This window comes from Gopherus evgoodei, chromosome 6 (assembly GCF_007399415.2).
Source record: "Gopherus evgoodei ecotype Sinaloan lineage chromosome 6, rGopEvg1_v1.p, whole genome shotgun sequence".
NCBI lineage: Eukaryota > Metazoa > Chordata > Testudines > Testudinidae > Gopherus > Gopherus evgoodei.
The window spans coordinates 39,620,004-39,640,511 of NC_044327.1; the positions used below are offsets into that span (position 1 = coordinate 39,620,004).

At 39.6% G+C, this 20,508-nt stretch overlaps 1 protein-coding gene across 1 annotated transcript in view; it reads left to right on the forward strand.

The window, feature by feature from the left end:
* The first annotated feature begins 10,788 nt into the window (after positions 1-10,788).
* Positions 10,789-20,508, forward strand: part of TRPM3 (transient receptor potential cation channel subfamily M member 3) — a 602,605-nt gene continuing 592,885 nt past the window's right edge. Inside the window, 1 exon segment of the mRNA XM_030566807.1 lies at positions 10,789-11,084. Coding sequence (XP_030422667.1) covers positions 10,905-11,084 — 180 coding nt within the window. The 5' untranslated portion in view covers positions 10,789-10,904.

Here is a 20,508-nt window from a genome sequence, read left to right on the forward strand (position 1 = left end):
TAATTATCAGGTTTTTCACAGTAACTCCATGAGAATAGTTGGCTTCTTTGAGAATTGACATCCAGGGCCTTCAAGCAGAATTGCACAGAGGCTGGTTTGACTGCAAGAGGGAAGGAGACAGTGAAGTGGAACTAGCTCAGCAAGTCCTCCCCTTTTCTTTTGTTCTGTGGAGTATATGGATCTGTTAAGAAACTCACTCAAAATCAGACTGATTCAGTCACATCAACAGTCTTCAAAAATGCTGGCGTTTGAACAGTCTGTGAATATTTATATTTAATATAAACACTATTATGGCAAAGGAAATATTTACCCATGTTGTGAGTAATTAATCAGGTAATATATTCATAGTAAGAAATAATTATCAGGTTTGTATTATTTTACTATAAAGCTAGATAAAGTGCATATTTTTAATAATGGGAGGACCCAATTCACAACAACATTTAAGAACATGCTTAAGTCCATTACTGAATGTGTACGACTTATATATATGTTTAAACATCCTGTTTTAATGAGGATACCTTCCTGAATTAGGATCATGGAAACTGCATGAATAGAAAAACAAAATGTGCTATTTTTGCATACGTATATATTTTTCAGCATATTATGAATGTATCTAATAGAATATTTGTATTTTGATTATTGTATTAATTATGATCCACATACTCACAGAAAGGAAAAAGGGGAGGACCATGGTCACCATGACTATGGCCAAGATAGTGACAGATCATAATCATCCTAAAACTCAGCTACTCTTTTAGGAAAGCAAAACCATAAAGATGTCAGAAAAAAATAATGGCTTAAATGTGCAAATTATAACCTTTTGCAAAGAGAAAATGTAATGTTTTTCCAAAGCCTTGCTTATGCATTACTTCCTATTAGATGTAAGCATTGAATCACTGATATATTTAGCCACGTCATTAAATGTATATTTTTCACATACAAATCTAGGGGAGATCCACAAAGGGATTTAGGTGCCTAACTGCCACTTCAGGTGCATGTATCCAAAATTTAGATCCTCCAAACCACCCCTCAGCTGCCACCTAAATCTGTAGGTACCTAAATTTCTATTGATAAAGTCCCCACGATTCCTAAAAATGTGCTAATGAGCATGCGCACAACTGCCTCACTCTAGGCACCTAACTCGCATCTAAGCCCCAGCGGCATCCTCAAACTATACATTCCCCACCTATCTTCCCTGCAGGGCCCAATTTGGCAGGTGGCTTCTGTGACTGCCTACTTGATTGGGTCCTACACAAAACAATGGGGAAGGAGGTGGTGGTGCCTCTCTCTCTTCTTATAACTTTTAGCCCAGAATGTAGCAGACTCGGGTTTAATATCCCCCTCTATCTGATTTGTTGCAGGGATTTGAACTTGTATTTCCCCCATGTGAGGAGAGGGTCCTAAATCACTAGCTTACAGGAAATTCTGTGGAATGAATTTCTCAATCTGTCCTGCTGAAACTGTGCCACTGTGTACAAATAATTAAATAGTAATTGGGCCAGATAGCGAGAATGACTCTATTGCCTAATGGTTAGCACACTCCCCCTGTGATGTGAGCAATCCAAGGTCAAGTCCCCCAGCTCAAATGTATATTTAAATGTTTAGATACAGTGGAACAGCTCCAACAGGAGAAACTGAGAACACCCTACTCCAGAATATCCCATAGCCCAGAAGTTTGGACACCTCCCAGGAGATGGTGCACTCAAGTCCTTTCTCCACATTAAGCAGAGGAGGGAATTGAATCCAAGTCTCCCATGTCTTAATGAGTGCTCTAACAATTGAGTTAAAAGTTATAAAGGGGTGTATTTTCCTCCTCAGCTCTCATGAGAAAGGGCAAAGGCACCTAACTGGGCAACAAAATGGCAATTGAAATTCAATGTTGATAAATGCAAAGTAATGCACCCTGGAAAAAATAATTCCAACTATACATATAAAATGATGGGGTCTAAATTAGCTGTTGCCACTCAAGAAAGAGATATTGGAGTCATTGTGGAAAGTTCTCTGAAAACATCCACTCTGTGTGCAGCGGCAGTCAAAAAGTGAACAGAATGTTGAGAGTAGGAATAGATAAAAGAGAAAATATCATATTGCCTCTATATAAATCCACAGTACACCCACATCTTGAATACTGCATGCAGATCTGGTCACCTCATCTCAAAAAAGATATATTGGAACTGGAAAAGGTTCAGAAAGGGGCAACAATAAAATTATTAGGGGTATGGAACAGCTTCCGTATGAGGAGAGATTAATAAGATTGGGACTTTTCAGTTTGGAAAAGAGATAACTAAGGGGGGATATGATTGAGGTCTATAAAATCATGACTGGTGTGGAGAAAGTAAATAAGGAAGTGTGATTTACTCCTTCTCATAACACAAGAACTAGGGGCCACCATATGAAATTAACAGGCAGCAGGTTTAAAACAAACAAAAGGAAGTATTGCTTCACACAACGCGGAGTCAATCTGTAGAACTCTTTGCCAGAGGATGTTGTGAAAGCCAAGACTATAACAGGGTTCAAAAAAGAACTAGGTAAGTTCATGGAGGATTGGTCCATCAATGGCTATTAGCCAGGATGGGCAGGGACGGTGTCCCTAGCCTCTGTTTTCCAGAAGCTGGGAATGGGTGACATGGGATGGATCACTTGATGATTAGCTGTTCTGTTCATTCCCTCTGGGGCACCTGGCATTGGCCATTGTTGGAAGACAGTATCCTGGGCTAGATGGACCTTTGATCTGACCCAGTATGGCCATTTTGATGTTCTTATTACAGGAGAGGGTGCACAACGGTGAATTCCAAGAAGAGGATGGTGCCTCCCTCCATCCTCGACTTAGGCATTGAAGTCCCTTTGAGAGGCATGGCATAGGACCCACCCTTCTCAGAATTTCATATTAGCTACTTTAGGCAGCTCCCTGATCAGCTTGTGGCTTTTGTGCATTACATTCTTAGGTGCTGCAATTCTTCCCATGCATTGTATAGGGAGCCTAGCTTGAGGGCTTTGGATTCACTAGGCAGCAGGATGCCTAAAAATTAGGCATTGAAAATGCTGTGTGTAAGTCCCTCTTGTGAATTTAACCCTTCGTGCTTTCATATAAAAGAATAGTAAATACGTTTCACTTCACTGTTCAATGACCATGAAAAATGTGATGTTTTAGTAACAGTGACATGTAAGCAATTTTCAGTGAATACAAAGACTTCCACATAATAAGAGTCACAGGTGTAGCACTGATGCCTTTGACATTAGTAAAGAAGCATTTTTGATAGATGGTGACAAAGTTTTATATAGGGCCAAATTTATCTCTGATGTAGTTTCACTGATGTTAATGATTACACCAGAGATTACTGTGGTGATCCATTATCTTTCATCTACCTAGTGTTGTATTTTTTAAAAAAAATTATATATATGTATACATATTATGAAAGTAATCAAGGAAAGATAGACATTAACTTAAAACCTTATAGTACTATCACAGAAGAGGTCTTTCTCCACTTGGTAATATTACAAGAAAAGATGTTATAGTTTTTTCACTATTTAAAAAAGTCAATATTTACCAGCCAGTATTATTAGAAATACTGTAATATTGTGCTTAGCATAGGATGCAGTTGCAGTAACTTAGATACTATCATTTTGATAAATTCTCATTTATTCAGAATGACCAGTGTATCTAATTCAGAGTGCACAATTTTCTGAACATTTTTTGTATTGTACTGTCTATTAACTGGTTCTTTTTCTGTGTCCTCTGACTGAGCTAACCATTGTGATGGTTTTCAAGACAATGAAAAATCAAAGGCTATCCTAATAGCTTCATGACAGACTTGACTTTGATTTCCAGTCCCTTGCTTTCCAGGCAAGAAGTGATTGGAAGTGCTGGGGAGAGATTGTATTCAGTCTTTTGGATCAGTGAACAGTGACACATCTGGCAACTAAGAAAAGCTCTCATATACTTAGGGAATAGCAGCTAATCTTCCTCCAATGGAAGAATGATGGCAGTGAGATTAAGGTGTTGAAAGAGAAGATTTATGATAAAACTATGGAAAAACTTCAGCACCCTTATGGTAACTTTTCATCGATGATGGGAGAAAATAAAAAATTCAGTTGTTTCTCTTTTAACAGAGTAATTTTTTCTCAAGTACGTTTAAGTGTGCATATTACATCTGTCCACCGTTTCTGGCAACACTGCAAAAATCAATTCGTTTTGAAAGCTTCTTGGTGGAAAAAGAGAAGAGATTTACAGGCAGTACAGTTAATGGGAGTATCAGTTCTGAGCCTCAAAGTAGGTTTGGTATTGAGTCAGAAACTCAGAAATGCATACCAAGTTAAGCTAAAATTCACCAGCTTCCAGACTCTCTTTGCTAATTATACACTTTTAGTAATGGTGCCATTTCAGCACTCTAGGCTCTTGCTACTTGTTTATGTAGCAGTGTGTGACAGACAGAACATGCTTGTTTCTCCACCGCCTTGCATCTTGTGTAGTCACTTACACCTGATAGACAACAGAGAAACAGAACCTACAAAGAAAGAGATGTGTAGGGTAAGTTTGAAGTGCTATAAAACTCCACCAGGCTCTGTTATTGATTCTATTTTGTAATGAAAAGTAAAAATTTCCCATAAGATGAATCAAATAAACTCTTTAATATGCATTAAAAATGAAAGGCACTAGCTAAACCATTGCTTCCTATCTAATTACTTCCATTTCATTTAACATAGCAGTTTTTGGGGAAAAAGCATAATTAAACTTTTCTTTAATATGGTTTGTTTATATCTAGATAGGAATGGTTGTTTACAGGGATTCTGTACAATGAAGGGAAAAGTTCAGCTGTATGAAGTTGTTCTTTGCAACTTGAATATGGGAATAATAGATTCCTTCAACAATATAGTTTATTCCTGGTTACATTAAAATTTCTGGAGATGTTCTAGTCTTTCCGTTTAGTTTTATATAGTGCCTTTCATATTCTGGGCACAACTAACTACTTTGCTCCTGGTAAAGGATTAAAAGAGTTGTGAAACTTACAGTGCTTGGCATAATCAAGTATTATTAGGATGATGAAGTGGGAATTGGATTGGTATTTGATCTGTACCTGAAGTACAGGAGTTTAGGTATTCATGTACTCTCCTGGCAAGGAAAGGTGAAACAGAGGATAACTTGTGATAGAGGGAGTAGTGGTTGTTGCAGATTAGAAGAAACACAGGCAGGTATGGAAACAACAGTGTAGTGAGTCTTGAATCGTAACTGACAGTTGTAATATAACCCGGTCAAAACAAACCTTCAGACAGTTGGAGATTTAAACGAAGAGCTCCAAAGTCTTCCTAACTAACATGGAGTAAAAGTATATGTAACTTGTGTGAATATAATGTAAGTGACAAATAAACAGGCCATCGCTGCTGTTCCCTAGAGGAAGTGGGCCCAAACACTACTTGATGCCTGGTTGGTGTCCTCTTCACCCTCATTCTTTCTTTCTCTCCCCTCCCCCTCCTCCTCCCCACATTCTCCATAGTGGCAGGGTGAAAGTGAGTACAGGAGAGGAGACAATAATAAATGAAGTGAGTATGGGATGAAGAAATAGATGGAATGAGAGAGGGGTGTGAGTAAAGAGTTTAGATTAGTGGTAGAGGAGAATCAGGTTAACAATGTGCTGAGGTAGTTATCTAACTTGCTGCAGCCCAATATCTCTGTCATGGACAGATTTCTTGACAATTCCTGCACTCAGGGCATGCAGATGTGGTCTTTCCTCTGCTCAGGAGAAGAGTGTTGACCCCCTTACTACAAGACATATTCTATATATTCTGTCACAGTGATGCCTATAAAAATCATAAATTGAGTATATTACAGTCTAGAATGTATACGTGGTTCACATTGCAAATGCCGAAAATGAATTATATGTAGATGTTATTATTTAACACTTGTTTTGTATCTTAAGACTACAACCAAGTTGGCCCTATTGTACAAACCATATAATAAATGATGGTCTATCTATGCTCCAAAGAGCTTACAATTTAAAGACTGATTTTGGAGGATATGGGGAAGAATATAAAAGCAAAGGTGAGGTGGTCTATTGTATGTTGAAGCTGCTATTATATAGATTGAGATTTTTTAAAATGTAAAGTGTCCTGGCACTCAATTATTTTTAAAATAAAAAAACAAACCACAGCATTTTATTACATTTTCCTTTCTTAATGATATCTATTTACAACCTTAACTCCAACCTTAATTATTTTGTTTGGGAATAAAAGGTTGTAGTCTGATTGAATGACAGTGCAACAGAATCCAAACAGTTGATTTTTGACAGGGATGTTATTCATTTACATAATCTAGTAGCTTTATCTAAAAAGTACATGCAGGGGGAGAAAAAGACAAGACAATATCAATTAAATAAAAGATCTCAAATATTATGGTTGTCTAACAATTCCCATTATAACCCATTATATTCTATTACTTATATCTTTGCTAAATTTTAATTGTTTGAGCTGAAATTGTGTAGATATGATCTTGCCCTCCGTTCTAATGGTTTTTTTTAAGTTTTAGCAAAAAATTATGCACCACTTTCTGACAATGAGCAAAGTGAAAACTAGGTAGTTTTAACAATCTGAACCAATGTTTCCAGTTTTTTAAAGAGCTCTAGCTCCTTAAGGGTTTTCAGCAAAACTTGAAATGTGTCAGACAGTTCAGTGGTGAGAGAGGTGGCTTTTGTTGTCCCTGTGAAAATTCATCCAGATTTTGCTAAATTACAAGCTTTAGAAAACCACTGTTTGCGCATGTGCAGTAGAGCTTGTTAAACTCTCTTAATATTCTCTCTCTCCACGGCAAGTCCTTCTCAGTCCTAATGAGTCTTTTACATCATTCTGAAGCAGTCATATAGACAAAAATGTATCCTGTTCCTGCTTCTGATCTAGGGCAAGATGCACTTGGCTGGGACCCAGCAAGACTCAGGTTCTCGACTCTGCTTTCCTGCTGAATTATGTTAATAATTTTGTATCTTCACAATGCTTAGTATTAAGCCAAGCCTCAGCCCCTGATTAAAGAAGGGACCTGAATCAGCCCTCCTTACTCTCCATTTCACTATTCCATACACTGAATAAAGCAGAGGTCCTGTGGAAAAAATAGAATGTGGTTATGTAATTAAAGACGGTACCATAATACATATACACAAGGGAGCTGAATTATGGTCACAAAGACAATTTTGGTATTTTCTTTTTAGTGCTTGACTTCACATCCTTAATAAGATCTGAAGAGAAACCAACACCAGCTTGAATATTTTTATGTACTGGTATATATAAATTAGACTGTAGCCATTCACAAAATCCTGCCTTCTGATGCCATTATCCTTATGACTCACTCCACATATTACATACACAATGAAAGATAAATTCTACTTGGCTTATGGTTAAGGCTACATTTTAGTCACGGGTATTTTTAATAAAAGTCCAGGACAGGTCACGAGCAGTAAACAAAAATTCGTGGCCCGTGACCTGTCCATTACTTGTACTATAATTACCTCTGAGTAAATCTTGGGGGGTCAAGAGGTGCTGTGGGTGCTCATGGGGGGTGGCCCAGGAGGTGCCGCAGGTGCTCAGAAGGTGGTGGCTCGGGGATGCCAAGGGTGCTCGGGGGGGGCAGCTTGAGGGGCATTGCGAGTGCTTGGGGGGGAGCAGCCTGGGACCCCTGCTGGTGCTGGGGGGGGTTGGCAACACGGGACCCCCACTGGTGCTGGGGTGGTTAACCAGCCTGGCAGACTCCCTACCCAACACCTCGCAACTCCCCGGAAGTGATGACATGTTCCTCCCTCAACTCTTAGCTCCACGCATGGCCCCTGCCCCAAGCGCTGGCTCTGCAGCTCCCATTGGCTGGGAACCCTGGCCACAGGTGCCCACAGGTGGAGGAAGCTGAGGGAAAGGGATGTCACCACTTCCAGGGATCCTCCCAAGGTAAGCGCTGCCCAGAGCCCTCCTCCCTGCTCCATGTACCCAAACTCTTGATGCTGCTGGGGAGGGAGGGACACGGTGGCCCATGACTGCCGCAGCAACAGCTGGTACGGCTGGCCCAGCAGCTGTCCGAGCTTCTGAGGCAGCCCTTGGGCCAGCTGCACTGGCCACTGAAGAAGTCACAGAACGTCATGGAATCCATGACTTCCATGACAAACTTGCAGCCTTACTTCAATTCTTTTGTAGCTTGGAGTTTTGATTTTAATCTTTATGCCAAAGACTACAAAATATGTCCCCATCTTGTAAGTCAGCCTGTCAGTGCCACTTCTCCAAGTCAGAACATTCACCCTCTCTTAAACTAAGGTACGCTACACTAAATAAATGTCTCTGTCTGTCTGGGTAACAAAACTGGTGAAAGAACCTCATTTGCTCTTTCAAACACTGAACGACTGACTTACAAGATGGGGTTATTTTCTGTTATTTTTAGAGTTCTGGTTATTGACGTACTTCTGTATCCATAAATCTTGTCATAGACTCTTATTCCACCTCCTCCTGCCCACAAAAGAGAGAGGGAGAAAGAGAGAGGATCCCAGCTTCCTTCCTTGAGCAGTAGTTTTCTGTCTTGCTTAACCTTATGACTAGAGACAGTCCCACATTTCTTTGTGGGTTCTAAGATGGTTAGGATAGAATAGACAAATTCACTTATGAATTAATATGAATAAAAATCATTCACATATAAGAAGGTTTTAGATTTTCCAATGGCCAACTACATTCCCTGATTTTGGTAATTTGCTTTCTAATAGCTATGGCCAAAGGTTCAGGTGGCAGAGGAAACATCACAGGAGACGAAGTGTAGACCTGTCTTTTAAATTACTATTTTATCTTTTACCTTTTTACAATATTATGTATGCTTATTGCAAGCGTATAAGATTATGTATTTGCTTATTATGGCATCTCTAAATTGGCTAACCCTACTGATCTGAGTGCTGATGCACTTCACTAGAAAGTCACTGAAGCTACTCAAGAAGAAATATACCAATTGCTAGGTAAATAAATCTTGGAATATTTGCAGCTCTTGGGAAGAGAAATGTCCCCTCAAATTATCTACTTGGTATCTTTCACTTTTTGAAACCAACTTGATCAGATTGTATAAAAGAGGGCATTAGGCTTCCTAAGCTCATAAAAAGTATTTAATCATTAGCTCTCAATCTACATTTAATGGAGATATTAGCATTATTTTGCATTCGCTGACCCAGCCTTCCTAATATTATCATGGCATTAAACATGCTGTGCAGCAACTCTCCACTTTCATGAATCACATTAAATAACCTGGACATAAATGAGAATAATATTGCATCAGGCTATATAAAATGGATCTGATTTGGTTTAGATATTTTATTTAGATAAGCAATATGCACAAGTATAATAAGCCATTTTCCATTCAAACATTTCCTCAGGAATTTCTGTAAGGAGGGTTAATTGGTAAGTGAAAATCAAGGGTTTAATGGTCTCCTTAAGTCCTCCTTGACACTCTTGTTATTCAAGTCTAGGATGACAAGGTATAAGTGGGTCATCAAGGGATTCTTTTAAAATGTTCCCTTTTTATCCATGAAACAGTACTACATGAATGTGCGCTCAAACACATGGATTTATTATGCTGCACCTTGAGGCATCTTTGAAAGACCTCAGTCAGTATTCTAAATTTTAATTCAGAGACAAGGCCATTACAGTGTACTAATAGTTCCTGGAGCTCTTTGAGATTTTAGGATGTCAGCCACTTTATTACTGCAAAATACTGTTTTGTAAACTGGAAGGATACAATAACTCTCTAGCTCTATTAATAACTCCACTGGCAGTGGCTGTATCCCAAAACGTAGATGATTTTATGTCGTATGGGCTGTGTACAGCCTAAACACAATGGACATGTTCCAACAGGGAACGACAATTTACCTCCCCCTTAATTCCCCCCAATATGTTTTCTTGCTTGCATGGGTTGTATGCTTAATTCCCTGGTTCCTAGATTGCAACTTCAATACACTAGGTTGTAAAATATATAACGGCTTAATTGTCTCCTCTCCGTTCTTGCTTATTTAGAATGAAACTTGCCCTTTAACATCACAGTGGCTTCAAATCAAATTTAGCAGGTTAATCTACAGCAGCTTCTTCATTGCTCTTCGCTCCCGGAGGATCAAGATTATTAAAACCAAACAAACTCACTGGTTCCGGGGGGAAAGAATCCCGCAGGTGTCTTAACGGATGCTGCTGCAACAATCAATCTGCAATTAATGTGATGAGTTTCACCTGCCGCCACTTCTCACCAAACCCGTGCAAGGGGGCTGTTTTTGCCCACGGGGGGAGGGGTGTGTGCATCCCGGTAAATTAGTACCAAGAAAGGTGAGGAAGACTCTGGCAGTTTTTCCTGTGGTTGGCACCACCTACCCTCTTAGGAAAGACCAAGGCAAGGTGGAGCTTTTCTCTTTTCGGAATAGGGGAAGGTGCTTGGGGAGTGTCAAGTTTTGTGCTCCCGGGCTGGTCCCTATTAGCTGCACTTTGCTCCTTCGCCTGGTAGAACAACGTGACCTAGAGGTGGCAGGGCTGCTTGGTCCCGTTATCTCCTCCCCTGCCACAAGCTGGGGAAGAATTGGACGAGGGGAGCGAAGAAAGAGAGAAGAGCCGCTTGTTCTGAGCCAGCTGCTACCCCCGGTCTCTTGGCAACGTAATTACCAGCGCAACCTGTGCTGCTGTGGTAGCTGGCGTGCTGCAGGAACGCCGAGCGGGGCACGGTTCTTCCAGCCCCAGCCCCAACCCCGACCCCGCCGCCGCCGCAGTGCCCGGGAGCTGCAGCTCGGCGCTTCCAGGGGAGCGTCCCGGGAAAGGCGCGCGGAGCTAGCAAGGGCGGCCGCGAAGAGAGCGCGCCCAGCCGTGCCCGCAAGGGAGAGGGCGGCGCCCCAGCCGAGCAATGCAGCGAGAGCAAACTTGACTCGAAGATGGGGAAGAAGTGGAAGAGCCCGAGTGAGGTGGAGAAAGGCTGCTCGGAGCAGCCGGCGGAAGCGGGCAGGAGACGGAGCAGGAGCTCCAGCCGGGGGAAGTTTGCTGAGTCCTGGAAAAGGTTAAGCTCGAGGCAGGGTTCCACCAAGCGGGCTGGGCTCGCCTCCCAGCAGGCGCCGGTAAGTGCGCGAGGCTCCTTTCCTATTCGGCTCAAAGCACGTGGACTTGTTGGGGCCCCGCGCCGGGAATTCTCCCCCCGCAGAGGACATGCTGGCGGGCCTCCCCTCGGCACAGTTAGCAGCCTCTCTGCCGGGTGGGAGCGGACTAGGGCAAAGCTGCTGAGGCGTGGCACCCGGCCTCGTTGGAGAGCTGCTCACATGAGTGCTGGGTCCTGGCTCGCCGCAGCCCTGGGTGGGAAAGCCGGCAAGGGAGCGCGTCTTACTCCCACTGGTGGGGATGGGACTCCCGTGTGTTTTACAGGGAACGTTGTGGTTTGACTCTTGTAATGGCTAAACCCAGTGGCTTGTGAACCTTCCCGTGTGCATCCGAGGAAACCTCGGGGCTGGCGGGCCGTGCTCCTAGTCACACTGTGAAACCCTATCTCGTGGGTGTAAACTCCACTCCCTCCTCTCACTTGTTGCAACAGAAGCTTTCTGAATATTAATATCGGCCGTGCCCAGGGCAGTGTCTCGATCGCTGGATTGTTGAAATGATCAGATACCTCCACCAATTGATAAGGAAGAAAACTGTTGCATCTTAGGGAAAAAATGTATTATGTTCTGACTCTGATTAGAGAGGGGCAAGGAAACCTCCCGTTGCTTGTATCAGCCCGAATAGTTGGGTGTAGGGGTAGGGGGAGGTTTGTCATTTCTCAAGAGTCAGAATGCTTGCCCTGGGTTTATTGATGATGGAACGAATTTATAGACATCTGAATATCAAATAGAACCACCATAAACTATGCATCTCTTACCTACTGGCGTTTTCACATTACACTTAGACTTTCGATTTCATAATATTCTGTAACTGCTGCAAGGACCATCGCAGCGTCCCTCCTTTTGTGATGGTTTTTTTTCCTGACAGCCCATTAACACGCTTCTGAAAGTTTTTGTCTTTTTAAAATAATTTTAAATCGTCTTTAGAAGTAATGCATTATGAATATATGAACTGTTGAACCATAAAAGGGAGAACTGCATTTAACCAGACACATTATTTTAAATATTAACTTTTTCCCACATATGAGACTTTATTACAAATAGTGTTTTTAGTTTTTGTTTTGGTTTTTAAACTTTTATTTCTTGCTTAATAACACTGGGAGGTTGCATTAGCAATTTGTAAGGTAGATTGACAGACATATTTATGAATATACACATATATTTGAAAGTATATATCAGATGTTAATTGTCCTGACAAAATGCACAAGAAAATTGAGGGGAAGGTATAAATCTCTCTGGGTTGTTACAAGTTTGCTCTCTCATTTTATTTTGCATACCCTTGCTGTCTTCCTTTGCTTAAGAAAAATACCATATGTTCTTGGCAAAACCTGTTGCTTCAGTTCTCAGGTTGTATATTTGATTTGACAGAGTAAGACTGATTTATTTCAAATGTATGAGCAGATTTGTTAGCTGTCAAGTTGCAAGGAAAATATCCACAGGTTGAGTATCTATGGGGGAAGAACATAAGGGTGAAAAGACCTATGGTAGGAGGAGTGCTATGACAACCAGAAGACGTGTGGAGAAGCAATAGTACTCTCATCTATGGAGAAAAGAGATTAAAATTCTAACCTGTGGGGGGGGAGGGTGGTTTTTTAAAGATGATATTGTGGTACTGCCTTAAACGATTTTTTTCCACAACAGAAATATTCTAAAATCAGTATTTCAGAAAAATATTTGTCTTGTTTAAATTCTGACTTCTACAAATTTTACAATATTTTTTTTGTCTTATAACTAATATTGATTCTTTGAATTAGCTTCAAGTTACAAACAATGTCATAAAACAGGTTGAAACCATAGTACAGTGTTAGCTAATTTATGCACAATAACTAGAGGAAATTAGTAATTTCTCCCTCCTCTTCTCTTCTTTTAAAATGGTATTAAGATGGCTTTACTTTCTACTTCCAAGGTAATACTTGCACACCATAGTTTTAGCTCCAGAAACTGTGAGGAGGAAAATGACAGTAAATGTGAGACTGATTCTATAAATGTTTGTTTATTGCTAACCACAAAACAAACAGGGCACATCAGTGGCTGTTTTTACAACACATCTCCCTATTATGTGACACTCTATATACTAATATTCAGGTAATCTCAGAACATCTATTTGAGAATGTTAACCTTCTACAGACTGTGTTTAGAGCAAGAAAGAGTAGGGTATGTTCTCAATTGTTTTGGAAACATATTAGTCAATACATGTTTTTGTTCTTTCTGTTGTTTTAGATACATTGAATTGGAGCTGTTTGGGTTTTTGTGTTTCTTTAAACCAGGGCACAAACCAAAATTCTGTATTTTTCTCAAAGTTCAGATCCCTTATCAGACTGGAACTTTGACTTGAGCTCATCTGTATTTCAAAACTTCTCCTCTCATCTCTGACTTTGTTCTCAGCTGCCTTGGCTCTTGTGTTGTCATTATATTTGTCAAACAAGGGTGTAATTCTAATATTTTGATTTGGTGTAAAAAAGACTCTGGGTGCAAAGCAGTGAAGATTCAACTCTAAAACTTTATCAGTAATCTGCTAATTACTAAAGGTTTTTATGGTCCTAGATGCTACTATTCATTTGTATAGTTACACTGCTGGAGGAACAAATAATGGAGAGCACATTTTGTGTAGGGTTTTTTTTTTTAAAGGGTTAAATGGTTCATTTATAATTTGGAAGGGAAATGTACTATACATTCTGTTGCAAGCATGAGAAGCCTCAATCCTGACAATATTTAATGCAAAGGAAAAGCTTTAACTCCTGCGTTAAATGCTGAAAACTAGTTTTCTACACTAAACCTACTGTTCAGCCCAAACACTTTTTTAGATGTGTGGTATTTGCCCTGGCCTCCTCACTTGCACTATATAAATAATGAACCTGTTATGATTTATTTTCCCACAATCTTTAAGGTGATCATTTCAAATATCTAGTAACCAGTATAGGTACAGAGTACAGCTTTGGCATCCTATTTTACATCAAGAAATATTGACAAAAGGAGGAATGCTTCCATTAATCACTTGTACATTAAGTTGCTTGAAGTGTTTGTCATGGGTACACTCCTAAGAATAAATAGTTCTTTGTTTTTATTCTAATGGAAAGTGTCTTGGCTATTTGCCCAGAAATGTCAGAACATGCCACTAACACTCTCTTAAGAAGAGAGAAGATTCCATTGGATATCAGTGACAGGGGAGCAAGATGACATCTGCCACACCCATCAACTGCCTGCCTACTTACTGAGTGTAAACTTTCTGTTCTGGAATTCTGAGTTCATTGTTCATGAGTAGCACTCATAGAAAATGCTTCCAACATTGGTAAGCTTTTTGTTTTTGTTTTTGTTACACTCTTTATCTACAGGTGCAGCCAAAGCTTAAAACACCCAATCATTGACTTTCTAATTATGCTACAGGCAAAGCCAATTATAGCCAAATTTTAGACATTTTACACGATATATTTCCAGTTCCTTTATTGCCTGCTCTAAGGCTGAGACCTGGAGGAAAACCAGTCATTAAACTTGTGCTGAAGCTTCTGAGACATGATGATGATGATGATGATAGGTCTATAGTACAGTATCTTAACGTTAAGCATTCCATATCTTTTTGCTGGAAATAGCTGAGAGAGAATAATTCAGCAGCATAATACAGTTACTGTCTGAGTCGATTGACTTCACTTCCCACCTTCCAGCAACGATAGACTCTATCTAGAAAAATTTTTTATCAACAACCCCCTCCCCCCCAAAAAATCTATGCCGTGACATAGAAGTGCTTATACCTCTCTGCTCTTTTTAGATCATGCATGTTACTTGTAAATGCAGTTTCATATAGCTCCGGAATAGTTTATGTAGAAGAATATTTACTTAAATCAAAGTTGTCATTCATTCTTGAGGAGGGGTCATTTTCTTTAGAAGCTTGTCTGAAAGATAGTGTCTTCAGTGTATATACATTAGATCTGTTTTAAAAATTTTACTTACAGTGTAGGGAGTTGCCTGACTTGGGTTTATTTGGGCTTCAGTGTCACATTGAAACCATCTTAAATAAAATTACAGATGAGGTTGCAACAATAGCAAATTCTATTATCTTAAAATTTTAGAAATTGATTACTTTCAGTAATGTTCTATAGTACATGGACTAGCATTGCCACTTAGATGGGTTAGGCCTGCAGGCTCGAGTTCAACTAGTACCTTTTGACAACAAACCCTCTCTCAGAACTATTTCTCTTTTTCCAGTTTTTTTAAGCCTCTGTTTCTTAAGCATTAGAATCTCCAGACATGACTCCATCCCCAGCCTCCCCGCAACATGCTTCTCCCCCCCACCAACAACCTCCATCTCTCTGCCATAATGTATTTTAAAGTAACTCTACTTTTCAGAATATGCAGCCTCATGGTACAGATGACTTGTATAGTTTTGCTTAGGTCAGTAGTGTAGAAGATAATTTTATGTGGATTTCTTTGCTCTTGTATCAATTGTCAAGTATGCATTCTTTACTGAGATGGCCTTGCCTATCCCTCTCATTCTTCTGGAACAATCTTGGTACTCTTTAAGATCCGCCTTCTTTGTCATCATTTCAGTATAACCCTTTGTCATGCTCAGCCAAGTCCAACTCCTCCTTTTGTTTTTTAAGCTTCTTGCTTGTGTTAGCTTGCTACAAGCTTCTTGTAACATACCTTAATGGGAGAGGACACTGCTGTCCATGCTCCTTGTACCTAAGACCATAAGTGGGGTGGCGGTTAGGCATCAGTAACACCTTACTCCTTGGCACCCTTCCTCAGAAGTTGAATTCATATCTCTTTAAGGCCATCTAAGTGAAGGTACCCATATCAGAGTATCTTAAAAACAAGAATGATTAAAAATAGAGAAAATGGAAGTTGGTGGCTTTTTTTTTGTGGATTTTTTTTGGGTGTGTTTTGCATAATATCACACAATATTCTAGAAAGCCCAGTTAGGTAGGCTTCCTTATGTTGGTTACAGAGGGGGATGGAAAAAAAATTGTGCATCTCTACAAATTGGGGCTGTTCAGTGGGAACGATCAACGGTGTTATACTGCCTTATCGTATTAGAGTGAAGTTGCATCAACAGGTCCACTAAGTGTTTGGACTGGAGCCTTGCCTGGGGAAAATAACAAAAATCTTTGTTGCCCATACAAGTGCTGTTGTCCCCTTATTGAGAGATCTCAAAGTCCAGCATATTAAAGTCAACTTTCAACCATGCTACTGTAGAGTCTCTTCATCAGTCAGTCAAGGTGACTTGCATGACTGTGATTCTTGGTTATAGGTGTTAGAAAAATACACAGCATGATTCATCTTTGCTGATCACATAGAGCCTGGATTTTTTTTTTCTCATGACAAGGATGACGACAAGCAAAGCATTGATAGATATTATGGATATTATCACCCCAGTTTTCTTAATACAAATATTGCATAATGCCTAAATAGAGTTGAAGCTCTCTAGTGTCTGCCTAAAACTTGGATTCAGACATCTTGTTACAGCCGGCTGCATTTTAACCGTATCTGAAGTCCCTAACCAGTCTCTTGGTTGCATGGCTGTAGAGTTCACTAAGTATGAAACCTCAAATCTTGGGACGTAAAAAGTAACAATTAGTAATTCTGTACCTAAGCTTTAATTTTATTAGTCCTTTCACTTTGGATAGCAGCCTGTAGTGTGTGGTTTTTTTTTTTTTGTTTTTTTTTTTGTTTTTTTTTTTGTTTTCTCCCTCCTTTTGTATAGGTGGAGTTTTGTCAAGGTTTGGTGTTTTTAGGTTTGGCCTATATTTATTTTGGTGCTTAGATTATAAGAAAGAGTGAAGGGCCAGTGCTGATTTGGGGGGGGGAGTGGGGCACTGAGGTGGGAAAAACTTTCATTATATTGACAGTTTATAATAGTAAACAATGCATAGACCACAGAAAAACACAAGCAGTATGTGGTAGAGATGACAATGCAGTCAATGGTTGGTATAAAATAATATATTCATGGCTGAGATTTGAAGAATGTAATGGAAAGGCCACAGCTTAAATGTAGGAAACTTAAACTATCTCTTTCTTCGCTCTCTCCTTCTTTAATTAGCTATAGATGAAATCTTGATCCTATGGAAATCAATGGGAGTCTTGTCATTTTGCCGTTAACTTAGTGGGGCTAGGATTTCATCCTACATTGTTAAACTCCGGTCATAAGGGGCCAGCTGCACCACTTATAACTAAAGTTGGGTGTCCATAATAGATGTACCCTATCTATTGTGTAGTTATTTTAACCCATTGTGGGTTTTTGAGGTGGGTTAGTGTTACAATAGAGAAGCTAAATAACTATACAACCACTCACTTTTGATGTAAGATCTTTCTTTAAAGGTGATTTCTTTTGAACTGAAACTTAAGTAATACAAAAAATGTCTTCCCTCAAGCTATATAAAGTAGCATTAAGATGAAAAGAAAATATCAATGAGAAAAAATATAAGCACAAAGTATCTTTATTTGAGTGGGGAACAAACCATTTCAAATTCTGAGCAGTTCTTTGGTCCTCCATTGGAATCTTCTGACACAATCTCTCTCTTACAGCTAGCTCATGGCATAGCTGAGGTGTGGGTATATACATCTGTGGTTTAAGGGATGAATAGGGTAGTTGACGGTGTCATGCAGTGGATAGGACACTGCACTAAAACTTGGGAACAGAACACTCACTTGGCAGACTTCCTTTAAGTCACTTTCACTCTTAGTGGCCTTAGGATCCTCACATGTAAAATAGGGATAATGATATTTGCTGCCTGTGTAAAGTGTTTTTCAGATCTATGAATGAGACCTGATAGATAAGACAAAGGCATTGTAATCTTGAATATAAAATGTAAATGTGAGGAGTTAACAATAGTAATTTTAAAGACTGCAATGTTTATTTTTAATGCAAGATCAGTAGCGCTAACCTAGGTGTCGATCTGACAAAGGATTGATGTATTTTAATCAAAGTTTTCATCAAACAAACATTTTGCAGAAAAAGTGTTCATTCTGACTCTGTTTTCTGAAGGGATACCCCCTCACCCCAAAACTTCACACACACTTCCAAATTTGTGGGATTTTTCCTGTTTTTGGACTTGTTTTCCAACTGGCAAAAGTTGGAACACATAAGTTTGTGCCTGAAAGTAACATTTTTGCTCTTTAAAGTGAAACACATTATATTGGGGAAGTGGGGGGTGCGATGGAAATCTCCTGACTTTTTCCAGTGAGAACACATGAGTGTGGAGTGGGGGAAGGGAGGGGAACTTTCCTATATTTTTGACGAGTCCTTTGTGAAATGAGCATTTCTGTAAGGGAAAACTTTTTTGAAAGGGAATTCTTGTGGGAAATCTGTTTTCCAGCCAGCTCTACCTAGGTATCCCCTTTAAGTTAAGTTTGGACAACTTTGTTCTGTTGGCCTAATTTTTCTATTTATAGCTTCAGCTGAATGTAGTATGCTTCTCTTCAATTCATATCCTAAACAGTTACTTGTTAGCAAGTGTTATTAAGCAGAGTTTGTATTCCACTCCAGAGATTGTTGACTTGAGTGATAGGTGGTGTAACTTCTGTGTACTCTACTATATAGTAATAAGTGCTTTAGGATCTTTTTGGCTGAAATGTTCTGTAAAATATGTAGGACACTATCTGTCTTTAGGTTATGAAACAGGTGTTTGAAATTAGAGTAGAATGTTACTTAACATATCAGAAACATGTAGGAAAAAGTGATAGTACATAGATATATTCAAAACTTGGGTCAAATATCCCTTCTCCATAACTATGAAGGACCTAGACCCAGCAGGGCACTGGTGTTGCAGAAGGGACTGGGAAATGGATACACTGGTTTGTTGTGGTGAAGGCTCTTTTTTCGTACTGGTTTTCTGTGCTCAAGCAGTTTGGGGGAGTTGTGGAGGGATCCACTCCACAAACTGGGGTGTGGTGGAAGAGGTATTCCTGTTTCCCCCTCCAGTCTCAAGTTCCTGCAGAGAGCCCCTGGCCTGCAGCCCGGACACTTGTTCTGTATGGTGGATGACACACAGTATTTTTCCAATACAGGATAGTACAAAGCTTTTTTGTTTTGGATTGGTGTGTTCCCCCCATTTTTATTCAGGATATTAGTACACAATCTCTCTGATTCAATATACAGAAACTGAAGTAATCAGAAATGTAGTAAAGCCTCTACCAGCACGACAGTTGGTTTTGACCAGGGAGGAAAGGTGAGAGCTAATGCATATAATATAGAAGACTTGTGAGGATCAGACACAGTTCCCACTTTGTAAGATTAACTTTTTCATTTTTGAAATGCTTAGCCTTACTATCTAGAATATTTATTGCTTTGTCATACTCTTAATTCTTTTTACTGGTAGTGACTCTATTGCTGACAGTGGAAGCAATCCCTTGCAGAGGGAGCCAAAGGTACTGATAAGTGGGTTGAACTTTGTAGACTACTTTACTTTTCTTGTCATTCATTATCCTTTTTAATCTAGATCTCAGTTTTTTTAAAGTGTTTTGTTCATTAAATCTGTACATTTAATCATTTGGTACATGATGATTTTCTGAATGCTTTCTTATATTTACTCGATTTAAAAACAAACCCTGTTTCCCTAAAACCTAATTTTTTTTTTTTTGGTACATATCCTGTTTGAACTCCATCTAGTAGCAATTATCTAAAGTTCTGAGAGGTTTTGAAACTTTTTTTGTGGATGGTGGGGAATGGGATTTGGTGAGCAGTACAGACTTGACATTTTAGGCACTCCTGCCTAAACTTCTTATAACATGCAGTGTTTAATGTTGCAATATATAAATTCTGTTTTTGAAATACATGGAGAAAAGTTTTCCTTTAATATTTTATTTGTATGGATTGGTAACAAAGCCGAAAGTGGTGCTAATCATAAACATTGACATGCTGTCCCTCACATAGAGCACTAAAATTTTGTTAAACATATTTCTCTCTCTCTCTCACACACACACTCACACACACTCACACACACTCACACACACACACACACACGGTGTCTGTCTGCTGTACTGTCTCCCATCCCTTGTGTTCATGCTGCCTTGCATGAGAGGCCACGTTAACACCAATGTGTTAACTCTTGAGGGCTCAGCCAAGTGCTAGTTCATCATTTAGCACAAGGCATTCCCTGGGAAATATCCCTCCCTCTTCCACCCTCTGAATTCACCACCTCAACCAAGCTTCACTATCATCATAGCTGTGAACAGTATTAAATTGTTTTAAAATGTATACTGTATCTATATAATTTTTGGTGAAAAACATTTCCCTGGAATCTAAACCCTGCTCATTTACAATAATTCAGGGGTTGGCAACCCTTCAGAAGTGAAGTGGCGAGTCTTCATTTATTCACTCTAAGGTTTCGCGTGCCAGTAATACATTCTAACTTTTTAGAAGATCTTTCTATAATATATAACTAAACTATTGTATGTA